The sequence below is a fragment of the Neolamprologus multifasciatus genome, chromosome 19, assembly GCF_963576455.1.
Source record: "Neolamprologus multifasciatus chromosome 19, fNeoMul1.2, whole genome shotgun sequence".
NCBI lineage: Eukaryota > Metazoa > Chordata > Actinopteri > Cichliformes > Cichlidae > Neolamprologus > Neolamprologus multifasciatus.
Genome location: NC_140457.1, coordinates 27511100 through 27536361, shown reverse-complemented (window position 1 = coordinate 27536361; position 25262 = coordinate 27511100). Strand labels below are relative to the sequence as shown.

Here is a 25262-nt window from a genome sequence, read left to right as displayed (position 1 = left end):
CCGTATTGGTCCATTTGATCGACCTTTGTTTTTATTATTTATTTTATTTTATTTTCAGTTGTTACAGACGGGACAGACATGAGTGAGGGATAGGAAAGGGAGAAAGAAAGAGGAAGGAAAAGAAAAACAGAAGGGGAGAGGGACAGTGAGAAAGGGGGGAAAAAAATATCTCCGGGATCACCTGTTGAGAGAAAAAGAATAGAAAACAAGCAAAAAAACAAAACAAAACAAAGCAACATACTATACACAACACCATCGCGTTAATCTAGCTAAGTGTAAACAGCAGTAAATACTAAATATTGAATGTTGTTGTGCAGCACGCAGGACAGACAGCGCACAATGTGCTTTGAAGTAGCAGCCAAGAAAGGTGTGATTTAAGTCTACAAACAGTGAACACCTGTGTGCACACCTGTGTGGATCGGCGCGCTTGTATTCAAATGGTTTCCCCATGTAATGGTCTGCAAGAGGATGTAGAGAGCCATAGCCCTGTCCCCCAGGGCATGAAGCAGGCATGGAGGAGATCCAGGCCCCAGACATCCAGAGGTCCCAGAGTGCAAGAGCCCAAGGAGGACCACCGGAGGGGCATCCGTGCCACCTTCATGGGAAGGGCTGAGGATACCCAGGCGAGGGGTCACCCAGTAGCCACCGGGCAGAAACTAGAGGGGGCTGCACCGGCGTGCCCGCCGGCTCCGCCGGCAGCCAGCTGTGCCAGAGTGAACCGAGCCGCAGGCACAGAGGCCGGAGGCCCGAGGGCCCTCCGCGCCCTGGAAGAGGCCCGACTGAGCAGCAGGCGCCAGGCCCCGCCAAGTAGCCACCGGGAGTGAGCTGGCGCATGACCTGAGCGCCCAGCCCCGGACACCAAGAACCAACAATGCACCGACCCCTGAGGGCATCAGTCACTGGCAGGGAGTGTGGTGAGGGGAGATAGGCCTCCACACTTTGGAGGGCCTGGGAGTTCCCAGAGAGGTGGAGTCTAAGACCCGACCTGACATATAGACACAGACAAACAGACACACACAGACACAGACATGCATTCCCACCCTCATGCACACATATACAAACACTCAGCACTCACCCAACGTAGGAATAAACGTAAATGGACATGTACACACAATCACACTCCCCAAACATAGTCTATACCCCGGGTCCAGGTATCCTCGCCCCCAGAGGGGGAAACGGCACCCAGACCCAAGAGATGTTACCCTTCCCTCCGTGGTGGAGGCCAGCAGACCGCCCCAGGCTCCGCAGCAGCAGGGAGGCCAATCGGACAGCCAGCATCTCTTCCCAGCCCCCCCGCCCCGATGGCTAGCAGAGAACGGGGGTGTGTTAAGACCCCATACCCCCCTCCTCCCGCTCAAGTGTAGTGTTGCTGCGTGTTGCTCTAAAGTGTGTTTAAAACAAGGGAGAGCATGGTGCTGCTGCCAGAGAGCAGCAGGTGTTAGCACGGCCCCTCCCGAGAACCCTCAAAGTCTACATGGATTTAAAATTGAGAGGTGGGCACCGGCGCCAGAGGTAGGTTTGAATACACAGACCGTCTACTGGACGCCGTTAACGTGCCCACCCTCAAGGCCCTATATATATATATATGTGTGTGTGTGTTATGAGAGTGTAAGTAATGTGGATGTCTAAGTTGTGAGATAAAATTGAGGCACAGGTGGCCAGAAGAGGACAGAGGGGGGGGGAATGTCTCCCCTGCACCCTGGTGACACACCCGCACCCCAAAGCCCTACCTGTGTGGGTGGGTGTGGTGGAGCGGGAAGAGGGAGGCAGCCGGGGATGGGGAGGAAAAGAAGGGAGGGGAGGGTGTCCCTCCCTAGGGCCAGCTCCCCCGCTGACCCCAATAGGCACCCCCGTCCTCTGGTATCCACCAAGGCAAGGGAGCCCAGGCCCATCCAGACCGGGGCCTACGGCAGCAGCACCGCCAAGCCCCACAGGACCCGGGGCAGCCCACTCTACCCCACCGCAGAGGAAACTGTACCCACCCCAACATTCAATCATCTTCCAGACTACACAAGACACAGACACCCAGGTTAAGTTTATTCTCCACCTCTCCTATGTCTCTCCCCCACCTGCAGAGTGGACTCCTGCAAAGATGGAACAACCTCCCTGCCAGTTCAAGAGCCCCCCGGTTAGGCCGATGCACAAGAGGCCCCCTGCGCCAGGGCTGAGCCCCCGTGCACCCACCCGCCCACAACCTCGGCGACACACCGACGAGGACCGAAGCCCCCAAGGCCCAGCCAGAGCCCCAGCACGGAGGCGAAGCACCCCCGAACCCCAAACCCCCACGCCCGCCCCGGATCCACTCAGGGGCAGCCAGGCCACCAGGCCAGTAACCTACGTCCGCCAGCACAGACCATCCTCCAGCCCCGCTGCACGCGGCCACGAGGAGAACAACCTCTGAGAGCGACCAGAGCCACTAACCAGGTTATGAACACAACCCCTGGGTTAAGCCCTCCAGGGATAACTTCTCTAGGGGTCCTCCAGGTGCCCTAAGCCCATCCCAACCTCCACATCAACCACAATAGCCAAGGCGGGACCAAACCACGACCCCCCAACCCCGCTAGGTGATGGAGCCGATCAAAGGAGCCCAGAGGGATTGATCTAATGTGGTGGCAGAGGCTATATCGAGACTAATGTGATCTATTAGATAGTTTCTATATTGGCTAGAATTAAGATTATTTTTATTTTTCCAGTTCATGAGGACCGTTTTCTTGGCGATGCATAGGGCAATAAAAACCATGTGGACTGTATTAATTTCTGTAGTGACATCATCCAAATTTCCCAACAAGCATACTAAAGGGGAGGTTGGAATTTTACATTTCAGACACTTTGATAAATCTTCACATATCTCGTGCCAAAACTTCTGCACTGGTGGACAAAACCAAATAGCGTGGATGTAATTGTCTGGTGTATTGCCTTGACAGTGTGAGCAGTTGTTGGCGGATGTAAAGCCCATCTTGAACATTCGATGACCTGTATAGTGCACTCTATGCAGTATTTTGTATTGTATTAATTGCAGATTGGGATTTTTAATCAATTTAAAGGTTTTTAAGCACATCTGAGACCAGACGTTTTGGTCTAAGCTGACTGATAAATCTGCTTCCCACTTTGCAATAGGAAGGGATATTGATTCATCTATTTTAGAAAGTGTTCTGTATATTTTAGATAATAGTTTGGGGGATTTAAGAGTAAGAAATTGAACCACACTTGGTGGTGTTTGTAATTCAACTTGACTGAGGTTAAATTTCTTTTTTACTATGGATTTAATTTGTTGATATTCTAAAAATCTTTTCTTGTTGATCCCATATTGTGTAACTAGTCTGTCAAATGGAATAAATTCTGTTCCCTCTAATATATGTTCTAAGTATTTAATTCCTTTACAACTCCATTCTGGGAAATTAATCTTATTATTGTTTTGTAATATGTCAGGGTTATTCCAGATAGGTGTACGTTTGCATGGGATTAATGAAGACTCCGTTATTTTTAGAAACTCCCACCATGCTGTCAGAGAAAAGCTGATATTGATGCTTTTAAAGCATTCATGTCTTTTGATGTTTGAGCTAATAAATGGTAGGTCTGAAATCTCTAGATCATTGCATAGTGCCTGTTCAACATCTAGCCAGGGCTCATCTAAGAGGGTACATTTTAACCATTCTGAGATGAACTGAAGCCTGTTGGCTAAGAAGTATTGGTGAAAATTAGGCAGATCTAATCCTCCTCTATCCTTGGTTCTTTGTAGTGTTTTTAAGCTGATACGCGGGGGTTTATCTTTCCAAAGGAATTTAGAAATATGTGAATCCAGAGATCTGAACCAATCTTGTGATGGTTTGTTGGGGATCATTAAAAATAAGTAATTTATTTTTGGCAAGATCATGATTTTTATAGTGGCGACCCTTCCCATGAGTGATATGGGTAGAGATTTCCATCTAGTCAGATCGCCTTCTACTTTCTTTAGAAGTGGGATGTGGTTTAATTTAATTAAGTCTGAAAGCTTAGGAGAAACATTAATACCTAAATATTTAATATTTCCAGATTGTAGTGGGGCAGAAGATGAATTATGGAAGGAGCAGTTAATGGGAAGAACTGTAGATTTTGACCAGTTAATTGAATAATCTGAAACTCTTGAAAACCAGTTTATTAGAGTAATTACTTCAGAGAGGTTGATTTGTGAGTTTTGCAGAAAAAGCAACACATCATCCGCATAGAGACTGATTTTATGTTCTACGTTCTTACATTTTATGCCCTTAATTGTTGTAGCCTGTCTAAATGCTGCTGCTAGAGGTTCGATAAAAATTGCAAAAAGTGAAGGGGAGAGTGGGCATCCCTGTCTGGTGCCCCTCATGAGACAAAAGCTGGAGGATGTCTGGTCATTTGTTCTGATACGAGCTGTTGGGGAATTGTATAATATTCTTATCCAATTTATGAAAGAGTTTCCAAAACCAAATTTGTGTAAAGTTGCAAATAAAAATTTCCAGTTAACTCTGTCAAATGCTTTTTCTGCATCTAGAGATAATATTATGGTTTCAATGTTTTTATTGTATGAGTAGTCTATTAAATTAAGTAATCTACGAGTGTTTGTTGAGGAGTGCCGACCTTTTATGAAACCAGTTTGGTCAGGATGAATTAAGAGGGGGGTTATTTTCTCTAATCTCTTTGAGAGAGCTTTGCAGATTATTTTAAGGTCTACATTTATAAGGGATATTGGACGATAACTTGAGGGAAATAGAGGGTCTTTTCCTGGTTTTAGCAGGAGATTAATGTTGGCAGAATTCTGGCAGAGTACTCACAGTTTTACAGCCTGGCGTTGCTTTTCTGCATGTTTCGTTGTGAGTGTGAGAGACTATGTCTGTGCACGCCGTGATGGTAGAAATGCAGCTGTGTGAGGTCACAGATCTCTTCTTCTCTTTTTAAACCTGGTTGTTTGCTTGTAATCTGTGTGTGCAGTCACATGGACGTTCTTCATGAAAGGTTTTCCTCTGCTCGCTCAGGCTGCCGCTCTTGACCTGTACAGTAGATCCCACCGCCCCATGGCTTGATGGGATTTACATGATGTCAGCTTAACAGAGGTCGACTCAGCTATTTTTACCTCCCTCGTTATTATTTCTGCTTTTAGCTGCTTTCCTGCAGCTTGTGCTGTGCAGCTGGTGGAGGGAGGGAGTTGCTTTGCTGCTATTATTTTACAATAAAAGCTTTTATACTGTGTTTCAGCAGCTGGGGGCTCCATCACTGTGGATTATTGAAGCATGAGAAGATATTTAAAAGCTTTCAAAGTATAAAAAATGTAAAAATGACAGCCACGTGCAGTGAAGTGGCCAGCCTGGGCTGAAGAAAGCTGCATTTCATACAAATCTCCTTTCACACATTTTTAGAAGAAAAATAGTTAAACGGTGCTGTTATCCATGCCTCACAGACCAGTGCATTATGGGTAACTGAGTCATTGATTGTGGAGACATCCTGTTACAACTGAAACAAATAAAACTTGTTATCATAGAGAGTGTGTAACTTCATGTGTGTCTGTTTACATGAGTGAGCCTCTCTGTTGTGAGGGCGTCACAGTCGTTTCAGTCTGATGGTGTTTAAAGAGCTGAATAAGATGGAGACAGAGAAGGAGAGCTAAAGAACAGCATGTCTGTACAGGATCATTATCATCATCATCATCATCTGTTTCACTGAGGACAGTAAAGCTTCAGTGTGATGCTCAGGAACAGACGTTTCTATACCAGAGGTGGAACGACATTAGGAGGAATTAGAAACACTGTAACAATTAGGGGTGGGGAAAAATGGATACTGTGTAGCATGGTGATACTTTGTTTGCTAATAATGTATGGATACAGGGACAGCAGAAATTGATATTTTGTTACAAAAAGGTTTTTGTGCTCTGACTTCATGTTGATCCTTTTTCTGAGCAAGAATCCTGACATTCCTTCACTGTCCAAATGTGTTTAACTTGTTTTTGGCAGCAATAAACATGACAGTTTACTTATTTTAATTTAAGACATGTTTTATTTTAATTAAGTTTAAAACTTTTTTATTTAATGTAAAATTATATTTTGTTTTAATTTACTTTCAAATTCTTCAGTTGCTGAAGGGGCTGCATAGTTTTCATAAACTGCATAGTTCAGAATAGCTATAATTGTACCAGATGGTTGATTCAGTTAAGTTGAACTAGACTGTAATACAAACCGTTCAGTTTGTCAACAATCAAACTGAAATGAGAGAAAGACTGAGTGTGAGACTTTGATATTAGAGAAAATGAATATTGATAAAGTTTACCTTTATGTACAGAATCTGAATATCGCAAAATATTTTTAAAAATTACAATAATATCGTATCGTGGGATGTTCGGTGATTCCCACCTCTAGTAACAATGCAAACAACAATCATGACCAGTTTTCAGACACAGTGAAAGAACCGTGACAGTCACAGCTGAGAGGCGATCCACAGCTGAGACGTGAGCCACACGGTCGTCAGGAAGCAACACTGTGTGCATCACATTTACACACAGCTGTTACACACTCATAACATCAGTGCTATCATTACTGTCTTAGCCATGATAACAGATTGGAGACTTGCATGCAGCATTAATATTTATGGCATCAGTTTAATACTTAGCTGTGATTAAATAAAACTTTACTGTGTTGTTTAGTGTGGGACGACAGGAAAGCAGCATTGTTGGTATTTACAGTGATGCAAATGATCTAATCTGATACTTAAACTTCAGTCTTCTTCACCTTTAAAACCATGTTTTCATTTCTTATCCTATATTGTCCCAATACTGTTGTTCTTTGGGTCAAATTATATGAATACACATATTTGCTAAAAATCAAATAGAGAAGCTGTGGGGAACGTTCAGAGTTAAAACACATCAAATAAGTGAGTAAAATAAAGTCGATTGTTTGACTTCTAAAGTAAAATAGTTTCCTTTGTTGACATGTTACGAAATTGTGACCTGATTGAAAATCATGTTGTTTTTGTGATTTTTCACGTGTAACTCGATTAAAAAGTTTTGACATTTTGGAAGGTTTCTCGCTGACTTTTGACTTCCTCCTCATTTCCAACCCTTCCATCTCCTCCGTCAGCTCCTCCATCTGTCAAGCTCCTCCTGGACGACCCCCTGGTGGTGAACGCCGGCGAGACGATCACTTTGGTCTGTGTGGCGTCGGGCGGAGACCCTCATCCCAGTTTAAAATGGACGAGACCCGATGGGCAGCAGCTCCCCAAACGGAGCGTGGTCAAAGGGGGCACGCTGACCGTCCCTGCTGTTGCTATTGACGACGGTGGTGTCTACAGCTGTGTGGGGTCCAACAACGTCGGGAATCCCGCCAAAAAAACCACCACCATCCTGGTCAGAGGTAGGTGGAGCCCGACATCACTGAATGTTTGATCCTAGAAACATCAAACGAGTCTGTTTCTGAGACGTGGAAACATCCGCAGCTCTCTCTGTCACACCCGAAGTTAAAACAATAATAATAATGATAATTCTTATTATTATTGTTATAAAACAATAATAATAATAATAATAATAATAATAATAATTATTATTATTATTATTATTATTATTATTATTATTGTTGTTGTTGTTGTTATTATTGTTATTATTATTATAAAACAATAACCTGGAACTGCAACAGTCGGATTTATGCATAAAGAGCTGGCTGGTGAACAGCTGGCTGGTGAACAGCTGGCTGGTGAACAGCTGACATGGCCCTCCCCTCAGACTGTGACAGAAGAGCTAAAGTGACTGGTCCCAATGTTTAGGTTGTACAGGCTGCTGCAGAGTCGCATTTATCTGCATCTATGCAGAGAGGCTTTCAGCTCTTTGATTGCTCCTCCTCCTCGCTGTGTGTCGTCCTGTCCTGCAGTGTCATGATGAATTGTTCTCAACTTCATCAGCACGTTTCAAAGTTCGGATGACGCATCCTGCCCGGGCACTGAGATGGTTTGAAGAAAATTAGCAGGTCAGGCTGAGCAAAAATGCACTTTTGGGTTCATCTGTATGTTCCTGGTTTTGGTTCTCTGAAGCTGTTTCACTGTAGACTTTGTTCAATCAAGTTTTAACACAAAACATATTAAAGTCGAGCGGTCATTATCCAAATCAGCATCAGTGCATTTATCCTAAAACAGATCACTGATAAGAGGATCCGTTCTGCAGCTGTACACATATGTACGACTGTATTTGGATAAATTCTGTCCGTGATTGGAGGTTATGGATGTTATCTGACTGCAGGCAAAACTCACAGACACACGAGACCATTACTCCAATGAGTGTCCTTTATTATTTTTCATCCCCGCCCTCACAACAAGCCAGCACGAAGGTTCCTACCTCTTAACATTTACCTGATGCTACATCCGCCCTACTAAACAGGAAGTGATGCTGGGATATAACCAAGAAAACAGATTAGACCCTCATGCTGTATATACTACTGCCTTATGCTTTATCTGGTAACAGCTTTTTTACTGAACTCCTTTGGTTTAAACCCAGACTTCTCAGAATGTCCAAAAATAAACTGTAAGTATACAACTCTGAACACCAAGCATAAGTGCGCATTTCTGAACTATTTGGTGCAGCTACAAACTTTGTGTTTGGTTTCTTTGTGTTTAGTCCTCTCACGGCAGCAAGTGTCACAGTTACAGGTCCGAGCTCAGTTCAGCCCTGACCAAACAGATTGTTTAGCTCTCTCTCTGCATTTTGTTGTTCCTAGATGTTTCTCATATAGTTTAGACTATGTCTGCTCTGAATGACGTGGGAATCACTATTCTGCTCCCACGAAGAAGCAAACATTGTGGACTGTGAGGTCACCTGGCGTACGGCTGGGACAGTGGAGTACTTATCTGGCCATCCTTCCACACAGAACTTCTTCAGCTGGCTTTTAATGCTGTCATTGCCCTGATGTGTCTGGATTTCTCTGAGTCGTGGCTCTGTGGCTGGCAGGCTCGCTATGACGGACTCCACAAGTTGATTTCTTCCTCCGGCAAACCCTCAGTTGTGTCACATACAGGAGCTCTGGACAGTACATCTGCTGTTGCAGTGTCTCTACCAGTGTAGTTACTAAGTAACGTGTTACAGTAACTACGTTATTATTGCCGTAACGAGCACAGTAACTAGTTATTATGCATGTGACGCTGTGACGTAGGCTAGAGTCATGGCGGCTGTTGGTAGGTGGCACAGTGCACTGTGGCAGGATGGTGCTAACATGTAAGCAAGCTAGAAGACTGGCAGTCTGGCTGGGTATCCAGTTAGGGAAGCAACACTTTAACAAGAGAATTCTGAGTAAAACCAAAGTTACTTTCCCTAGTAACTAGTTACTTTGAAAGTAACGAGTAACTTAAAGTAACTGAGTTACTTTTGATAGAAGTAACTAGTAATGTGACTAAGTTACTAATTGAAAGTAACTTACCCAACACTGGTCTCTACCAGCAACATGAGATATGGTCTAAGACAGGGGTCGGGTCCCGCGGCTCTTTAGTCCTTATTCTGCGGCTCCGTGTTTTCTTTTGCGTGGAAACCGGCTCCAAGTGGCTCTGTGGTGTTAAAGGTTGCAGACTCCTGGTATAAGACAACCTCATTGACTGCATGCGTAGACGTGGTATACGAGGTGGAAGCTCGTCCAGGCCCTTGGAGTCAAGCAACAAAAGGTTTGTGGTCTGTTTGAATGTTCATGTGGTGAAGAAGAAACTTTCCTAGGTGATTCACCACGCCCAGGAAGCGTCTCACCTCACTGGGCTCATCCATGGAGCTCACGGCACGCACCTTGTCAGGATCTGCGCTAACCCCCGATGCCTCAATGACCTGCCCCGGGAACTTTATCCTGTTCTTGGAGCACTCACACATGTCGTTCACTGATACTCCTGCAGTCGAACCAGTGCTTTTCGAAGTCTCTCATCATGCTCTGCTTGTGACGTCCCCCAGATGAGCACATCATCCATCTGGCAGAGGACTCCTTCTAAGCCCTCAAGAATGCGTGCCATCTGTTTCTGGAAGTGTTCTGGGGCTGATGAGATTCCAAAGCACAGACGATTCTAACACTACCGACCAAACGGTGTAATAACGGTCGTGAGCAAAGAAGAGTCTCTGGAATCTGCCAAAATCCTGCATTGGCATCCAGCTTTGAAACACCTTTGCTCCTGCAAGCTGTCCTAGTGTGTGTTCGACTGAAGGGAGAGGATGTTTCTCTCTTATGACATATTTGTTTAGTTCAGTGAGATCGCTGCATATTCTCACCTTTTCTGTGCGCTTAGGAACCACCACCACAGGCGCGCACCAATCAGTGGGCTCCTCCACCTTGGAAATTACCTGCTGCTCCATCCGGTTCAGCTCTTCTTTAACCTTTGGTAAGAGGGGAAGAGAGATTCGCCTAGAGGTCGAGAGGGAAAACGGCTGTGCCTCTGGTTTCAGAACAACTCCCCCTCCATTTTTCCAAGCCGCTGAAAAGCTTGGGGGATTGTTGTTTGACAGCATCGATAGAGTCTAAGCTAATATGATTCACTCTGCTGTAGTGCTACTGCAGCATGCCCGCTCAGCAGCGGTCTGCATGAACCCTGTACGACATAAACGTCTTCTTTTGTGGTTGTTCTTGCTGAGAGTGGCTCTGAACATGCCTTTTACCTTCAGACGTGTTCCTCCTGGGCCCTGCAGAGCCCTCTTGGGCTTTTCCAATCTACCCAGCTGTAGGGCTGCTCAGTTAATCGGATTTTAATCACGATTACGATCTGGGCTTTCAACAATCATTAAAAATGACTGAGCTGATTATTAGCCCCTCCCTCGTGCTTTACTCTCGCGCTGCTCCGTGTGGCAAATCGAGCGCACCTCTCTGCATTTCGAACACGCATCACAACGATTAAGAGGACCCGAGGGAAGCTCGGAAAGCTGAGCAGAAGTTATTTGGAGAGGAGAGTGACTGCTGTTGGTTGAAAAGAGGTAAAAAACCTTCAGTGGTGTGGAAACATTATGGGTTCAGACGTGGATCAAGTAGACACAGTGTGTAAACTTTGCTACAGTGTCGTAGCTGCACCACAGAGCAACACTGCAAAGTTCACTAAACATAGATGTTTACATTTATTTCTTATATTGCAAACATTTGCACTGTTATCAGTATTTGCACACTATTTTATATTATTTTTTAAAGTCATTATTCAACACATTGTTATTGTTAACCCTTTAAAGCCGGTCAGAGCAGCACGCTTCGTTTTGCGTAACTATTTTTAAATCCCGGTAGCTCTGCAACCACGTGAGCTAGCGCAATAATTTTTTTTGCATATGAAACCGGAGGAGTTGTACTTACATCTTATGCCATCAGCTTGTCCTCGGTCACAGTTTCCTTCCACATATAGCTGCAAAAACTGCATAAAAAGCACTTGCAGCAACAAAAACATAATATTCCAGAAACACGCTTTGCCGATCCGATCAGCTGTAACACTTCCTACGTCCATCAGCACAAACTATCGCATGTCCGCCATTTCCTGCGCGAAACCGGAAGTGACGTCATTTTTCGCGGAAAATGTATTTTTTACTTGTAGGCCTTAAAAGCCTATACTGGTGTTTTTATAAGTCACGTTTGACTTTTCTGTGTGGTTTCTGGGATGCTTAGGACTCATATTGCACTGCTGGAAATAGTTTATTTTGATGCATATGCTGCTTTTTTGCAAATTTGCATTATAATATTTATTTTCGTTTTTCCTGCAGTATATGAAAATTGGTGTATTTCAAAAATAAAACTATGAAGACACTCAAAATAAATGTCCTGTGGTGGGAAACTACAACTTTTTGTAGTGCAACTTTTTTGTATTTACAGTTTTGAGGGATAAGCCTCTTAAATTTCTCTAACTAGAAATCTATGTTAAAAAAACAAAAACGATTTTCAATTTTTTTGTAGTTTATTGCACTTTTTTGCAATTATTGTAGTTACTATGCACTTAATGCAGACATATTATTAAAATTTGGGTTATAATGGTTGTATTGATGTATAGTAACTTGAAATGCTCCCAAAAATGGCTCCACAGCATGTAAACATATAATATAAGCTCTGGCAGACTTGGTTCTATGGTAGGTCTTAAAGGGTTAAATAAATATCGTCAAATAATCGAGATCTCAATTTCAGTGAAAATAATCGTGATTATCATTTTTGATCGAGCAGCCCTACCCAGCTGATGCTGTGTGTAGAAAGTCTCTGGGACTGCTGTGACATCCGCTCCGGTGTCGATTTTAAAGAGTGTGTTGCATTTGTCCACATGTATCTCTGTTACCCATGGACTCTCTTTGGTGTCCAAGAAAGCGACCTCATCATCTGTATCGCTGTTCTCTGAAACTGTTGCATCATTGACTTCACACAGTTTTTTGTTTCTGCACATCCTGGCAAAATGTCCTTTTTTCTTACAGCAATCACATGCGGCTTCCCTCGCGGGGCGTTGTTGAAGATTGTGACTGTTTATGTCTCCACATCTTCTGCATTGTGTTTGGCGGTGGTTTGTTTATGTAGCGGTGTCAGCTGCTCGGGACGTGCCCCTTCTTGCCCCTTAGCATGAACATGGTTCAGTTGTGAGCTGGTAATATCCATTTTAAGGTTAGTGTTTAGCATCTCTTGTTGCTTCTTTACAAGCTCACTTTGTCGGGCTCTGTTAAGCGCTTTCTCTAGGAAGTTCTGGACCCATTTTAACTGTTCTGACAATCGTTTGTCTTTCAGTCCCACCACAAATCTGTCTCGCACCATTTCATCACGCAGAGTCATGTATCCACAATGTTCTGCCAGACAATGCAGTGCAGTATGGAAGCTGTCGACTGACTCACCCGTCTCTTGTTGACGCTGGTTAAACTTCGCTCAAATATGATGTTTCTGCGGGCGACGAAGTGAGCATCCAACCTCCTTTTAACGCTCTCACAATCGCTCGCCTCCACCAATATGTCCTCTGCCTCCTCACCCATACTGTAGATAAGGCCGTTCACTTGATTCTCATCCGCTTGCGTCTCCAATCCAGACACGATGCGAAATCTGTCCATCTGGTGCATCGTCGGACCTAAGAGTGAACTTCTCCGGCGGGGTGACTTGAAACTGATTCATGACGTCACGTCTCTTTTCGCACAGCTCCTCTGTGGCCGACCTTTAACCTGGCACCAACGCCGAAACCTTTCACTTATGCCCAGCTAACGTTTCCAGTCGTCTTCTGACACCATGTTCCGTTATTTATGGATGTTATTTGACTGGAGGCATGACTCACAGACACATGAGACCATTACTCCAATGAGTGTCCTTTATTATTTTTCATCCCCGCCCTCACAACAACCCAGCACAAACGTTCCTACCTCTTAACACAAAGGTTCCTACCTCTTAACATTTACCTGATGCTACAAATTACAGGAAACCTGAATGTCACCTGAAGCAGTCAGTTATTAAGGTACAATCTGGAGTTTAAAGAGAGTCCATTTGTTTGGAAAGAGGGAGTCAGTCAGCAGCTTATCAGATCATAGCTGACAGTTGTTCTGGTGATGGCTGGATGGGCAGAGTGCTGAGACACCAGCTCAAACTCTTTCTCTAAGCTATGTTGGGAGGATCTTCCACCATGAACTGGTTGGACTGGTCGGCTGACACTTGAATGTCTCATATAAAAACAGGTGTGTGGATAAGCTGCCAAGCCTCCAGCAGCTCTCTCGGTGTCTGTGTCCAGATTCCAGACAAACCGCATTAATTAGCTCCGCTGTCACACTCAGCTGATCTCAGTTCAAAAACATTTTATGAGGAAAAACATATTGTCCCATTTTACCTTTGAAACAAAGTCAAACATGAACCATCACTGAGCCATGGGACTGTACCTGTACCCACCTGTACATTAGAAACCCATGAACACGTTCAGGTGCTGATGTCAGTGCCAGAGGAGGGTTCAGACTCTGCAGAGCGGCAGAGCAGTTTGTGCAGGGACCTTTTCCTTACATGGTTTAAACAAAGTCATTTTTCTGAGGACCTTTGATTTGAGATTTGCTGGTTTGGTTGAGAGGAGTGGTTTCTTTTGTGTCTTGCATGCTGTGGCACTTGTTTTGTTCTGTTTGCTGGTTTGATTTAGTTAAATATAGAAAAATGCCGGAGAAAAAGAGTCTGGAAGCTCTTGTCAAAAGACAGAATTTTGTATTTGTGGAGCACTGACGTGCTCCTTTGAGAACAGTATGTTTTCTCTTGTGTGTTTCCTCCCTCTGTCCAGTGGAGTTTATTCAACTTCATGAGTCATCTCAGTGGGTGTATGTGTGCGCTCGTTCCTCCCTCCATAAACATGACTACATCACAAAAACACCCAAATATTCAGCTCAAGAGAAAAGCAGTGAAACTTGTCAGGTGTTGTCATTGTGCACCACTCATCAGAGACACACTCACTGCTCATCAGTGCTGCAGCTGACATCTCTATACCGCATCACAGTGGACGTCCGCTTCTTTAAGGGCTTCAGTTATTTTCTCCAGGAGCGTTTCAGGACATCCTCACAGACTCAGTGTGGCAGAGTGAGCCAGGCCAAGCAGCAATAGAGGTGAATCATGACCAACACATGTGATTTGGATATAAATGAAAGCTCTGCTACAACAGTGGATTGTGTGCATGATTAGTTTTAATTAGAAAGAACTACTCATCCCATGAGCCATGACCCCACAGTGAGCGGCTCCTTTTCACATGTGATCCTTTTCATTGTGTTTGACTGAGTTTGTTTGGCTGTGCACTACGTATAGCTGCTGAAGCAGGACAATGATGCAGTAGTTTCTGCCAGTTCCCTGTGAGTGGATCACATGATCAGGTGTGATAGCTTCCTTGTTAATAACTTCCTGGTAGTTAACTGTGCATCGCTAATCTTATGTCTCATAATCCGCACAGGATAAGTAGCTAGCAGGGGTAGCGTTTGCTAACGTTAGCTGTGTCACCCTGGGTGACATTTGACCAGATCCCCCTCAGCAAGTGTCACCTGTCAGCAGCTGTAGTGGCAACAGCATCATGCTGAGGCTAAAAGACTAAACTTCACCTGTAGACGTGCTGAACTGTAACACACGGTGCTTTCAGCTAACAGCCATCTTTAGCTGCATGTGCTGATCATTCATTGGCTACTGTATCGTTTGCACCTCCACTTCACATGCAGGATTCAAAGGATTTCTCTTCCTCTTTACAAGTTTCCACTGGTGACTCAGGAGTTACCCACTCAACCTCTCGAGTGTCCCTGTGGGGAGAACGAGTGCAGCCACTCTGCTACAATCAGTTATTGGCTCATCCAGCAGATGATGATGGATGAGAAGATTTCCCAGCTTGTACAGCGTCAAGTCGAGCTTCATCCACTCTGAGAAGGCTTTGTATCCAGAATGACTTCGTACAGGTGTCAGGCGTAAACCAGTGCTCTGTAACTGTGTCTTTGCTGGTGTGAATCCAGCAAATAGCACTTTGGTTTGAGGTGGTTTTAAGATGTCAGAGGCATCCTGAGAGCTCAGAAACAAGAGCGTCTGTGAAGACGTTTCACCTCTGAGAAGCTTCTTCTGTTCTAGGGTCAAAGGGTGGAGTGTCCCCATGTGGGGTCACGGTCCCCCTGTTGATCCTCCGCTTAATCACAGCCAAGGTGTGGAAACGGGTGTAGCTCCCAATCAGCCAAGGTTTCAGGTGAACCCACTGTGAGACCTGGCCCCACCCTATCATGTGACTCGCTGAGGTCAGATGACCCAGGATGTGAGTGGGTGTTAAGGCATCTGAGTCTCAGAACTGGATTATATTCAATTCAATTTTATTTACACAGCGCCAAATCACAACAGCAGTGGCCCCAAGCCGCTTTATATTGTACAGTAGATCGTACAATAATAGATACAGATTATAGATGGCAGACAGTTGGTGTCGTAAACCACCGCCTCTGTTCAAAGACAGCATCATACTGGCTTGTCTGTAAGAAGAAAATAATAGTTCTATGTTATAAGCAAAGAGCAGATACTGGCTGTCTAAAGCTCACAGGAAGGTAGAGAGTGGTCGTCAGGACTGTAGCTTTACATGCTGGCATAAAGCTTCAGGTTTAATCTGAGATGAGACTGAAACTGGTTCGCAGTGTTAATTTGTATCAAAATGTTACAAAGGATCTCCTGATCTGTTATTTTTTATTGAAACTTTATTTAACCAGGAAGATCCCATTGAGATTAAAAGCCTCTTTTTCAAGGGAGACCTGGCCAAGAGCAGCAGCAGGTGTTAAACACAGGCAGCAACAACACACATGCAACAATAAATGAAAGATAAAAGAAATCAAAACTTCAATAAAATTCATTAAAATTAAACAAAATTCTAACTTTTTAAAAAAAAAAAAAAATGAGTCAAATCATGAGTTTTCATCTGCTGTAGATCATGTCGAGCCTGTCTGTTCTTCTGCTTCCTCCACTTGTTTTTAAAGGGAACCCGGCTATTAACACATGTTTAAGCTAAAATATGCTCTGTGCTTTCAATAACATATTTTGAAAGCACAAAATATCCCTCACTCTCTGGTCCTCCTGTGATTGTTTTCATCTTCATCTGAACTAAGTGCTGGTCGACTATTTTCATCCTCTCTCTCGGATTGTTCTGGTTCAAACTGGTTGAACAGAAGCCATTTCCAGTGCGCTGCTGACTGTGAACTGGATGCGGTGCAACCGTGTGACGTCACTACCCAGAGTGCATTGAGAAGTAAATAACAATGGCGGCCTACTGGTAAATCGGTTTTATATAAAATGTGCTTAAAAGGAAAACATTTGGCGTATTTTAATCCACATATATGTTATTGAAAGCACAGAGCATATTCTAGCTTAAACATGTGTTAATAGGGTTCCCTTTAAGGACACGCTGCACACACGTGGAGATATCCCAGGATAATAACTGTATGGGAATTACCTCATGCAAACAGTTTTATTCACACCACCTGTGTTAGATTTGGCACTTTTCATAGATTTTAATAAAGAAATGGGAACAAATGTTTTTGTTTCCCGCTGCTACAACACTGGTTCAACTCTTAGTTGTTTTATGAGTGAGTCATGGGTCAATGTTAAGTGGCTTCATTAAACAAAGCAGAAACAGTGAAGAGGTGAAGAAGCAGCCAGTGTCCACAGATGAACCTGCAGGCTGTCAGGAGCCACACAGCAGCGTAGTATAACGAGCTGTGAATGTCAGAGTCATTCACATGTGTCACATTTCTCCTGCTTCCACACAGAAACTTGAAGTTACTCTGTATTTGCTCCCTCGTTTATCTCACCACATGACAGGTGACATTTATGAGCAGCTAATCAGTCTGCAGCGGTTTTCATGAGCCGACGCAGCGCTGACAGCACATGTGTGTGCAAAGGTTTCATCTCAAGCATGTTCGGTTCTCTTTAAGCTGCTACAGTACAGCACTGACATCACACATACTGACAGAGACAGAGCTGTGTGTGTGTGTGTGTGTGTGTGTGTGTGTGTGCGTGCATGTGTGTGCGTGTGCATGGTGTGCGTGTGCATGTGTGTGCGTGCGACTGCATCCACCTCTAGTTATGCAACAGACCTTTTACTGACGCAGTGAAACACACACGCAGCGTTTTGTTCTGAGGCGTTCTTGCTTTAATCTTAATGAACAAAGACAATCAGCTGCTCGCCTCACACACTGGACCTATTTACACACACACACACAGACACACACACAGTCAGTCAAACATGTGCATATGTTAAGGTATTTGTAATGATTTGGGGGTTTCTTTGTCTTAATCCTCATTTTGATTGGTATTTGTTACATATATCTAAACCAGGCAGTCGGTTTGGGGCTATGACTTCCCTTAAAGGCAAGTCCTTCAAAGCACAATGTAAGGTTACGATTAACTACCCAATCTAACAATAATCATTTTGTAATTAAGTTAATTTGACAACATCCAAGGGATTTGAAAGAACTTAAAATTAAAGTTTCTATTTATCTCGAAGAAATCAAAACTATGTCCAACTTCTCGGCCATTTTAAATGTTCTGCTGCATTTATTGCTGCTGTGTTGTTTTGGGAGTTTACATGTGCATCATTAATGCAGAGAAACTTACAACAACAACAAAACATCTGTACTATTGAGTGCTTGTTACCAGCAAATTGTAAGGCAAGAAGTCCCTGGTCCTGGTCTTCATCTTGGTCTGTTTTCTTATTCCACTGTGTTTTGTTGCCTCCAAAAAGGAAAACACTCACTCTCATTGAGGAATCCTGATTTTGCAGATCAAACTTTTGTGACGTTTCAGGCGTTTCTCATGATGCTGCTGCAGCTTGGTTAGTCATGACTAAATAAACATAAGTTAAATAGGCAAACATTAGAAAGTTAACCTAGTTTTTATATTCTATTTAAATCTAAAAGGAAATTTCAACTACGAATTGTTACCACACATAATTTGTACATAATTAGTAAGGGTTCATTTCATTTGCAGAAACGATCCAACCTTTAAACCAAAACTATCCTAACAGATTTCATTTAATTATTAATAAACACACTGCTTTAACCTACATTAGGACCAATCAAAATATCCTTTACCTCAGGGCACCAATAAGTACAGTATTAAAGATCTGTGAGTGATAAGACAAGCTGTACGATGTACGAATGGATTTCTTAATTTTAATTTTCACTGATGTTACGAGTCGATTTAACATGAAAAATAAAAACAGACAAGACACAAAACTGCCTAAAAAGACGCTCGACTCCTGTGACTTCTGAGGACGTTTCTAACACAAATGCAAAGTAAAGTACGTTGAATTCTCCGGTTATTAAAGAGCTGCTTGTGTTAAGCTGTACTCCATGATATTAGGATAGATTTCTCATCTCAGTCCTGATTCTGATTGAAATATGTGCCATATTTCTCAATCTTAGACATATTGATGTAGAACCAGAGTACACTGATCATTAACGATCACTGATCATTAAAGGTTTTGTCACTGATCTCAAGGGTAGATTTATCCTAAATACAAAAACATATCAAACTCTAGTCATTGTTACACCTGACTCATTATTGTTGGGGGCGTTTCTAACAAATACACTCTGCTTTAACCTAAATGGGGACATTCAATGGGAAACTTTCCTTAGGGAACTGGTAAATACAATAAACTCTGATTCCAACTTCATTCTAAACCAAAGACTAGAAAATATGGTGAAGCAAATCTTCCCTTTGTCTTCACCTGCACAAGTGCCGAGGTAGGTCTCCCTGCAGGATTGGTTTTCCCTGCGTCGGGAGCAGCGCTGGGCTGTTTAAATCACAGACAAACAGGATCCCACATTCTTGATCTTTAGTTCAAACACTTGTTGTAATGACGAACTACTCCTGACATGTTGGAGATGTTTGCTCTTTATACAGTAAAGTTACAGCAGGATACAAATAACATCAGGCTGATCCTGCCACGATTTGTTCCCTCGGTTCAAATCACAGACAAACAGGATCCCACAGCTGTTTATGTTTTTAGACCCATTTTGCACAGAGAGGCATTTTTGGAAAAATGTATTGATAGCAATGTTGAATATTATTACACAGGAAAAAAACAACTACATGTAGAATAATCCCACCGTGACGCCTCTGCCTTTGTAAATGGAGGGACAGTAACTGTGTGTAAAACCTGCAGATAGAGACAGAATACTGTTAATCTGAATATCTGCCATTCTGAAATTCATCTCATGTAAACAAACATGACATTTTTCTTGTAAAACAAAGGGGGGCCTAGCAAAAAACGTTTGGGAACCACTGTGTAATGTGTAATGACTTTTGGGACGGATTTCTTTATCTTACTCCACATTCTGATTGGCATTTGTTACATGTATCTAAACCTTAAACATAATGAAGGGTTTTACAACACAACCCTTACTTGAGTGTGGGGATCATTGATAAATTGTTCGCCGTCTTCCTGGGTAGATTTATACTGAAAATAGGGACATATTACCATTTTTTAACAAATACAAAACCATATCCAACTATAGTCATTAGTATGCGATATGCTTATGACTTCTGGGGGTGTTTCTAACACAAATACACTCTGCTTTAACCTAAACGGGGACATTCATAAACCTGCAGCTTATTTATGTTTCTTTGTTTAAGAACAATAAATTAATTCATTAAGCAAATAACATAATATTCCTTCGTATGAAGTTTAGTTTTTCCGTTTGATTAGCCCCTCTTAATTACCAAGCTAATCCTCATTGTTAGCTTGCACATGAAAAACTTAAGGATGCTAATAAACTAGACCAAGTTCCATCAAACATGCCTTGATTTTTAATGTAAGACAGCTCTGAATGTCTAATTTATATGTGGCTAGCTTATTCGGGCTAATTAGCTGAAGCGTATTTTCTGAATTATCAAGGTCACATCTGGCTAACCAATATTAGCATTCATTGCTAAATAACTTTCTTACATACAGACAGAAAATGCTGAAACTTGTCTTTTTTGTGGATTTTTCCTTTTCAGCAGAAACCTTAAGATAAAGGTATAAGAAACTAAGTGTTAATCACTTTCATACCTTTAAAGCTGCTCTACATGCTGCTGCTTGCACACACCTCCATGGCTGCGATCGAGGCCTATGGTGACATAGAGGTCTTACCTCACCCCCCCACCTTTAGGCTGTCCCTGCTGTGTCCCTCTTGACTCTCACACACACGAACTCCAGACCTGCGTTCATCTCTTTCCTCTGGTCCCCTCCACCCGACAGACATACAAAACTCTAAACATCGCCCTTTCACTGGCTGCCCCACCCCCACTTGCACACGAACTCTTGCCCACAAGCACTCTGATTGTATGACACTAGTGTTTATGTAAGACTGCATTGTATTATGTTGTACATAAGACTTTTGTTTTGTTTTTATCTTTAAGTTGTTCGATGTACACTGTAGACCGTGGGAGCATTGCAATGTAAAATTCCTGTATCATCTGTACATATGGGTTTTCACAATAAAGCTGACTTTGACTTGAGTCAAGCTCTGCACATATCTCTAAGGCCCAGTCAACCACGCTACAGAGGCTAATCTTTCCCGCTTGTATCCAGGATATATTTTTTTCTGTCATGATCCATATTCAGTGACCATAGTCTTACACAGTTTGTGATCAGCTCTTAAAGAGACTTTGGTGAGAATTAAGTTTTATGCCATATGCTTGTGACCTTTTCTGGTTTTTAGGCAGTATTTTATATACGTGGCAATCACACAGTTCAAGTTTGGCTTGAATGCAGCTACTTTGTCAACTTGAAGGGACGATTTGCGACCCTGTCACTGAAATGTGCTGCTGGTTAGGACTTTTTTTTCCTGAAAGAAACCTCAGCAGTAGCTCTTGTAACTCCAACTCTGGCCAATGATAGATGGGCAGCCATCCTTTAGCATCCTTTACCATTGGTGCCCAACATCCATCTCTGCATCCATCAAAGCTGCTCGAGCAGACATGAGTGTAGGGGTGCTTGCTGTGATGCAGTTCATGACTTTAACTACGTTATTCAATACGCCAACATTTCCGTGTGAATGACACACAGACATGAATAATGGATTAACAAAACAAAAATCTTTGCATATTCATACAACAAAGTGATTTATCCAAGATGCTAATCTGAACGTGCTGGTGAGGGTGAACTGGTGTAACTGGACCGCTTTATAAATCAGACCTGACGATCCATCATCATCAAGGTTTCTTTGCTAATGCACTAAAGGAGCTATAAAAACTCCTACAGACACTCACACACAAATTCAAACAATTCATGTACAACAAACATGCTGAGGTTGATAGTAAGAGAAATCTATTACAGCGATAGAAGAGTGCTTAGCTCTAGCTTTAGCTAAAGGCAGATGGTAACTGAGTAGTTAAAGCAGAGCCACCAGTAGCTTGTTAATGTTAATTAGTCTCCAGTTAAAGACCAGAGGTTTATCTGCATGTACCAACAGCCAGAATAAAAATGCGCTAGCCTCTTGGCTTTGATAATGGGACACAAGCATGACCATGAACACGAGTTCTGTAGGATCAAAGGCAAAGCATCATCTATCCTGTTCGTAGTGACAATAGACAGTTTTAGTGTTACACTGGTGGGTAGCAGGTCCTGGGTCCACAGCCACCATGTAAGTGGCATCAATGCAAACATCCTCTGATGGTCTCAGTTTTCCCAGTGCAGCATTCATCAGTGTCCAGATTGGAAAAAGCAACATTTTAAGCGCAGTAACTCGTTTACTCGTCTTTAACCATCTGGAGCAGTAAAGTCTCAGTTGGATCGGTGCCACTTTGGTACTTTGGAAACGTTCTTTTTTTCATCACCTAGAATGACGTCTGCAATGAAGGAATCAGAAAGCGTTTTCATCAAGCGTGATGCCGCGGATCAGTCTGGACAGAAGAGTCGTGATGAGGGAAATGAACCCTGTCAGCAGTTAAAAGTGAAGCACGTTGCTGTGGACGGTCCCAGGATTAAACTGAACAAATGGCTTCAGTAATAATTAAGCCCCATTTAGACGGATTAGTTGCTCTACAGCAGGGAGGGTGATATAATTTAAAATATGAAGAGACAGGACAAAATATGTGGGTGTCATCGCTCTGATAGGAACTAATGAGGTACTGACGTGGGAAACAAGCCTACACAACAACCTGCCATTGTGCCACCAAACAAATTACTGAGTCAGGGCTAGAGACTAACCTTTAGCCACGTTTTTTAAAAAAGGCGCACCACTAACCGCACTAACCCATTCCCCACCACTCAGGCACACCCACATTTTTCAACTGCATCACTTAACACAGCAGTTTTACGTGTCACTTTTTTGTGGGGGAAATTGCTGTCCATACAGACAACATTGATTAGTAAATGATTAACTAACAATCTTGTCAACACAAAGTTCTTTATTTAGAGCACATCTCTAAGGAAACATAAGTTACTGAAAAAGTGCTTAAAGTGCGTTGGCTCTCTTTGGTGATATTGTAGACAAACTTAATCATCACATCGGCTCCTCTGACGACCTGTCTGCTGCTGAAAGGCCGTGTTCGAGGGGACACTTGGGCAGTTATTGCAGCATATAATGTGTTTCCTGGATACACTGCTGCTTTTTCAGCATTCAGAGGTTGATGGCTCCGTGTCAGAGCTGGCTATGAATTTCAGACAGATCAGGCCTTAACTTAACAAAAAGTTATCAATAGTTCTTTTCATCTTTTCTTATTACAGCTACATCCACGTCTGTCAGGCCTAGGCTGCTCGTGAGGGCTGGCTATCATCACTGATTTCTATAATCCATTCGATTCACAAGGTCCTGATTCGATTCAGTTTAGCCTGAGACAGTCAGAAATATTATAATTCTGATCATTTATCAGTACTGATACATGTGAGACTTCATCAGAGGTGTGAACATCACAGCAGAGGCCTCTGTGTCAAAGTAACTGAGGATCAAACAGAAAAACATGAAGCAGATTTTCCTGGTCTGGATTTTTATAGCAGAGAAACTTAAAAATATTCTGCAACTTTGCATAATCTGAAAAAGTTTAGATTTCTTCAGTACTGAACAGCAGAAATGAGGCTTTCTTGTCCGAGGACATTTAAGTAAAAAAGACAGTGGCCGACAGCGCTGTAAGCAACGGTAGACTGATGGGTAATAAGAAAATGATTAATGCAGAAAACAGAGATTTGAGATGGGAAACTGTTCCTGAAGCACAGAGAGAGAGAGCTGTGCAGGAAGTGTGATTTATCGTGGTGGAAGCAAAACAGCAACAGTCAGAGTGAATTAATGGCAACATTTATCAAATGTGAATTGTAGCACGATATATGCATATATGTGTGTGTGCAGGTATGAACCCTGTGAGCAGACTGACTTACAGTGTTAGCCTTAGCTAAGGAAGTAGAGCAGGTCATCTGCCTGATCTAGATCCTTCCACCCCAGTCTGCATCCCCGTGTATGAACTGAGTCCTGAGTTCCTCCTGATGCTGTTAGATAGGAAACACGTGCTCGACACCTGTGAAGGGCTTTGAGTGCTCCACCAGAAAAGAACCCGTCAGTTTACAATGTGAACAATCGTGAATTCAATAAGTTAAATCGAGGTGACGCAGGTGCTAAAAATCTCAGATGAGTTTGATTCACAGTGTCTACAACCTCAAGGTCAAAGGTCAACTTTTTTGAAAATCTTATGAATACTTTAATTCAAGAACAAAGTGGTGCAGCATGTTGAATTGTTGCTTTTAGGTGTGTCTGCACAGGGAGCACAGCTGTCATTATTTTGAGCTATTGCTACAAACTTTAAACACTATATTGACCTCCTGGGACCTGCGTCCACATATGTGGACATCACATTTTGGGTGATTTAGACCAAATACTGTCCACGAGGACATTCTGCTGCCACTGTTCCATCAAAATTTAAAACGAATAATGTGTGGCTCTCATTTTTCCTAGGAACAAAAATCGGGTAAAAAAAATCTGGTGATTCTTTGTTTTTACTTTCATCGGGTCCCAATATTCAAATATCAAAGAGAAATTAAAAATGCTGCTGTGGAAGAGTTCGAGTCTGAGGAGGTTAAAGATTTACAAACACAGTTTGAAACCCAACGAAACAGGAGCGTTCAGGGAAAGCTGTGGATGCTCTGAAAGATGAAGTATATTCATAAAACATCAAACCCTCGAGTCTTTATATAGATGGTAGTTTGTAATACAGGTAACACTTCTGTTCAAATGCATGCGTGACAGACTCCGATAATAAGAACCTGACTGGTCGTTGTAAAAAGTCAGCTGCAGGTTTTGAGTTGGACATAAATCCGTCAGGTTGGTGCTGCAGCCTGACCTTTTGAATAATTTAAGGACCTGAACTCCACAAACAGCAGTTGTTTCTGGTGAATGTCAAACTTGTTAGACCGTCGGCTTGCTGCTGAATCGCTGCTCTCTCAGTTCATTCCTCCGATTGGTTCATGCAGTCAGATACTCTATTAATCATTTTTGATATTCGTCTTGGTCCACGCTAAGGCTGTCCCCATAAACACCCCAAATATCACCTTTATTTGGAGACATAGTTGACAGCTAATTCACACTTGTAATAAAGTTCCTCCTCTTCAGCTCCTCTTCACACTCGTGTTTGATGTTTGGTTTAAATTTAACTGAATTGTCTGTTTTTGTCCTGCTGGGAGTAAAATTATGAAGAACAATAAAGCTGAACGCTTGTTGGACTCACGCTCCCTCAGATAAAGCACGTTGTTTATTTCAGTCTTCAGCCCTCACCTCAAACCACAACACCTGAGTATCTTCATCTTCTTTACTGACGTCTTTGTCAACTTACAGCTGGATTGTTCTCTGAATATGTTGGAAGTCGAGGACACGGATGTGTTTGTGT

At 42.8% G+C, this 25262-nt stretch overlaps 2 protein-coding genes and 1 long non-coding RNA gene across 5 annotated transcripts in view; all 3 read left to right on the top strand.

The window, feature by feature from the left end:
• The window catches only part of LOC146496757 (uncharacterized), a 358433-nt gene extending 333862 nt beyond the window's left edge, over positions 1-24571 (top strand). The window contains exon 6 of the mRNA XM_085142535.1: positions 9537-24571. The gene's annotated coding sequence lies outside the window, so the exon portion shown is untranslated. The remainder of the gene's footprint in view (positions 1-9536) is intronic.
• The window catches only part of LOC146496756 (uncharacterized), a 496205-nt gene that overhangs the window by 409345 nt on the left and 61598 nt on the right, over positions 1-25262 (top strand). The gene's annotated exons all lie outside the window — the stretch shown is intronic.
• LOC146496755 (MAM domain-containing glycosylphosphatidylinositol anchor protein 2-like) overlaps positions 1-25262 on the top strand; it is a 149192-nt gene that overhangs the window by 62332 nt on the left and 61598 nt on the right. For all 3 annotated transcript variants that reach the window (XR_014871051.1, XM_085142525.1, XM_085142524.1), the window contains exon 6: positions 7080-7352. Coding sequence is in view for 2 of the 3 variants with exons in the window: in XM_085142525.1 (XP_084998651.1) it covers positions 7080-7352 (273 nt within the window). In the remaining variant the exon portion in view is untranslated. The remainder of the gene's footprint in view (positions 1-7079; positions 7353-25262) is intronic.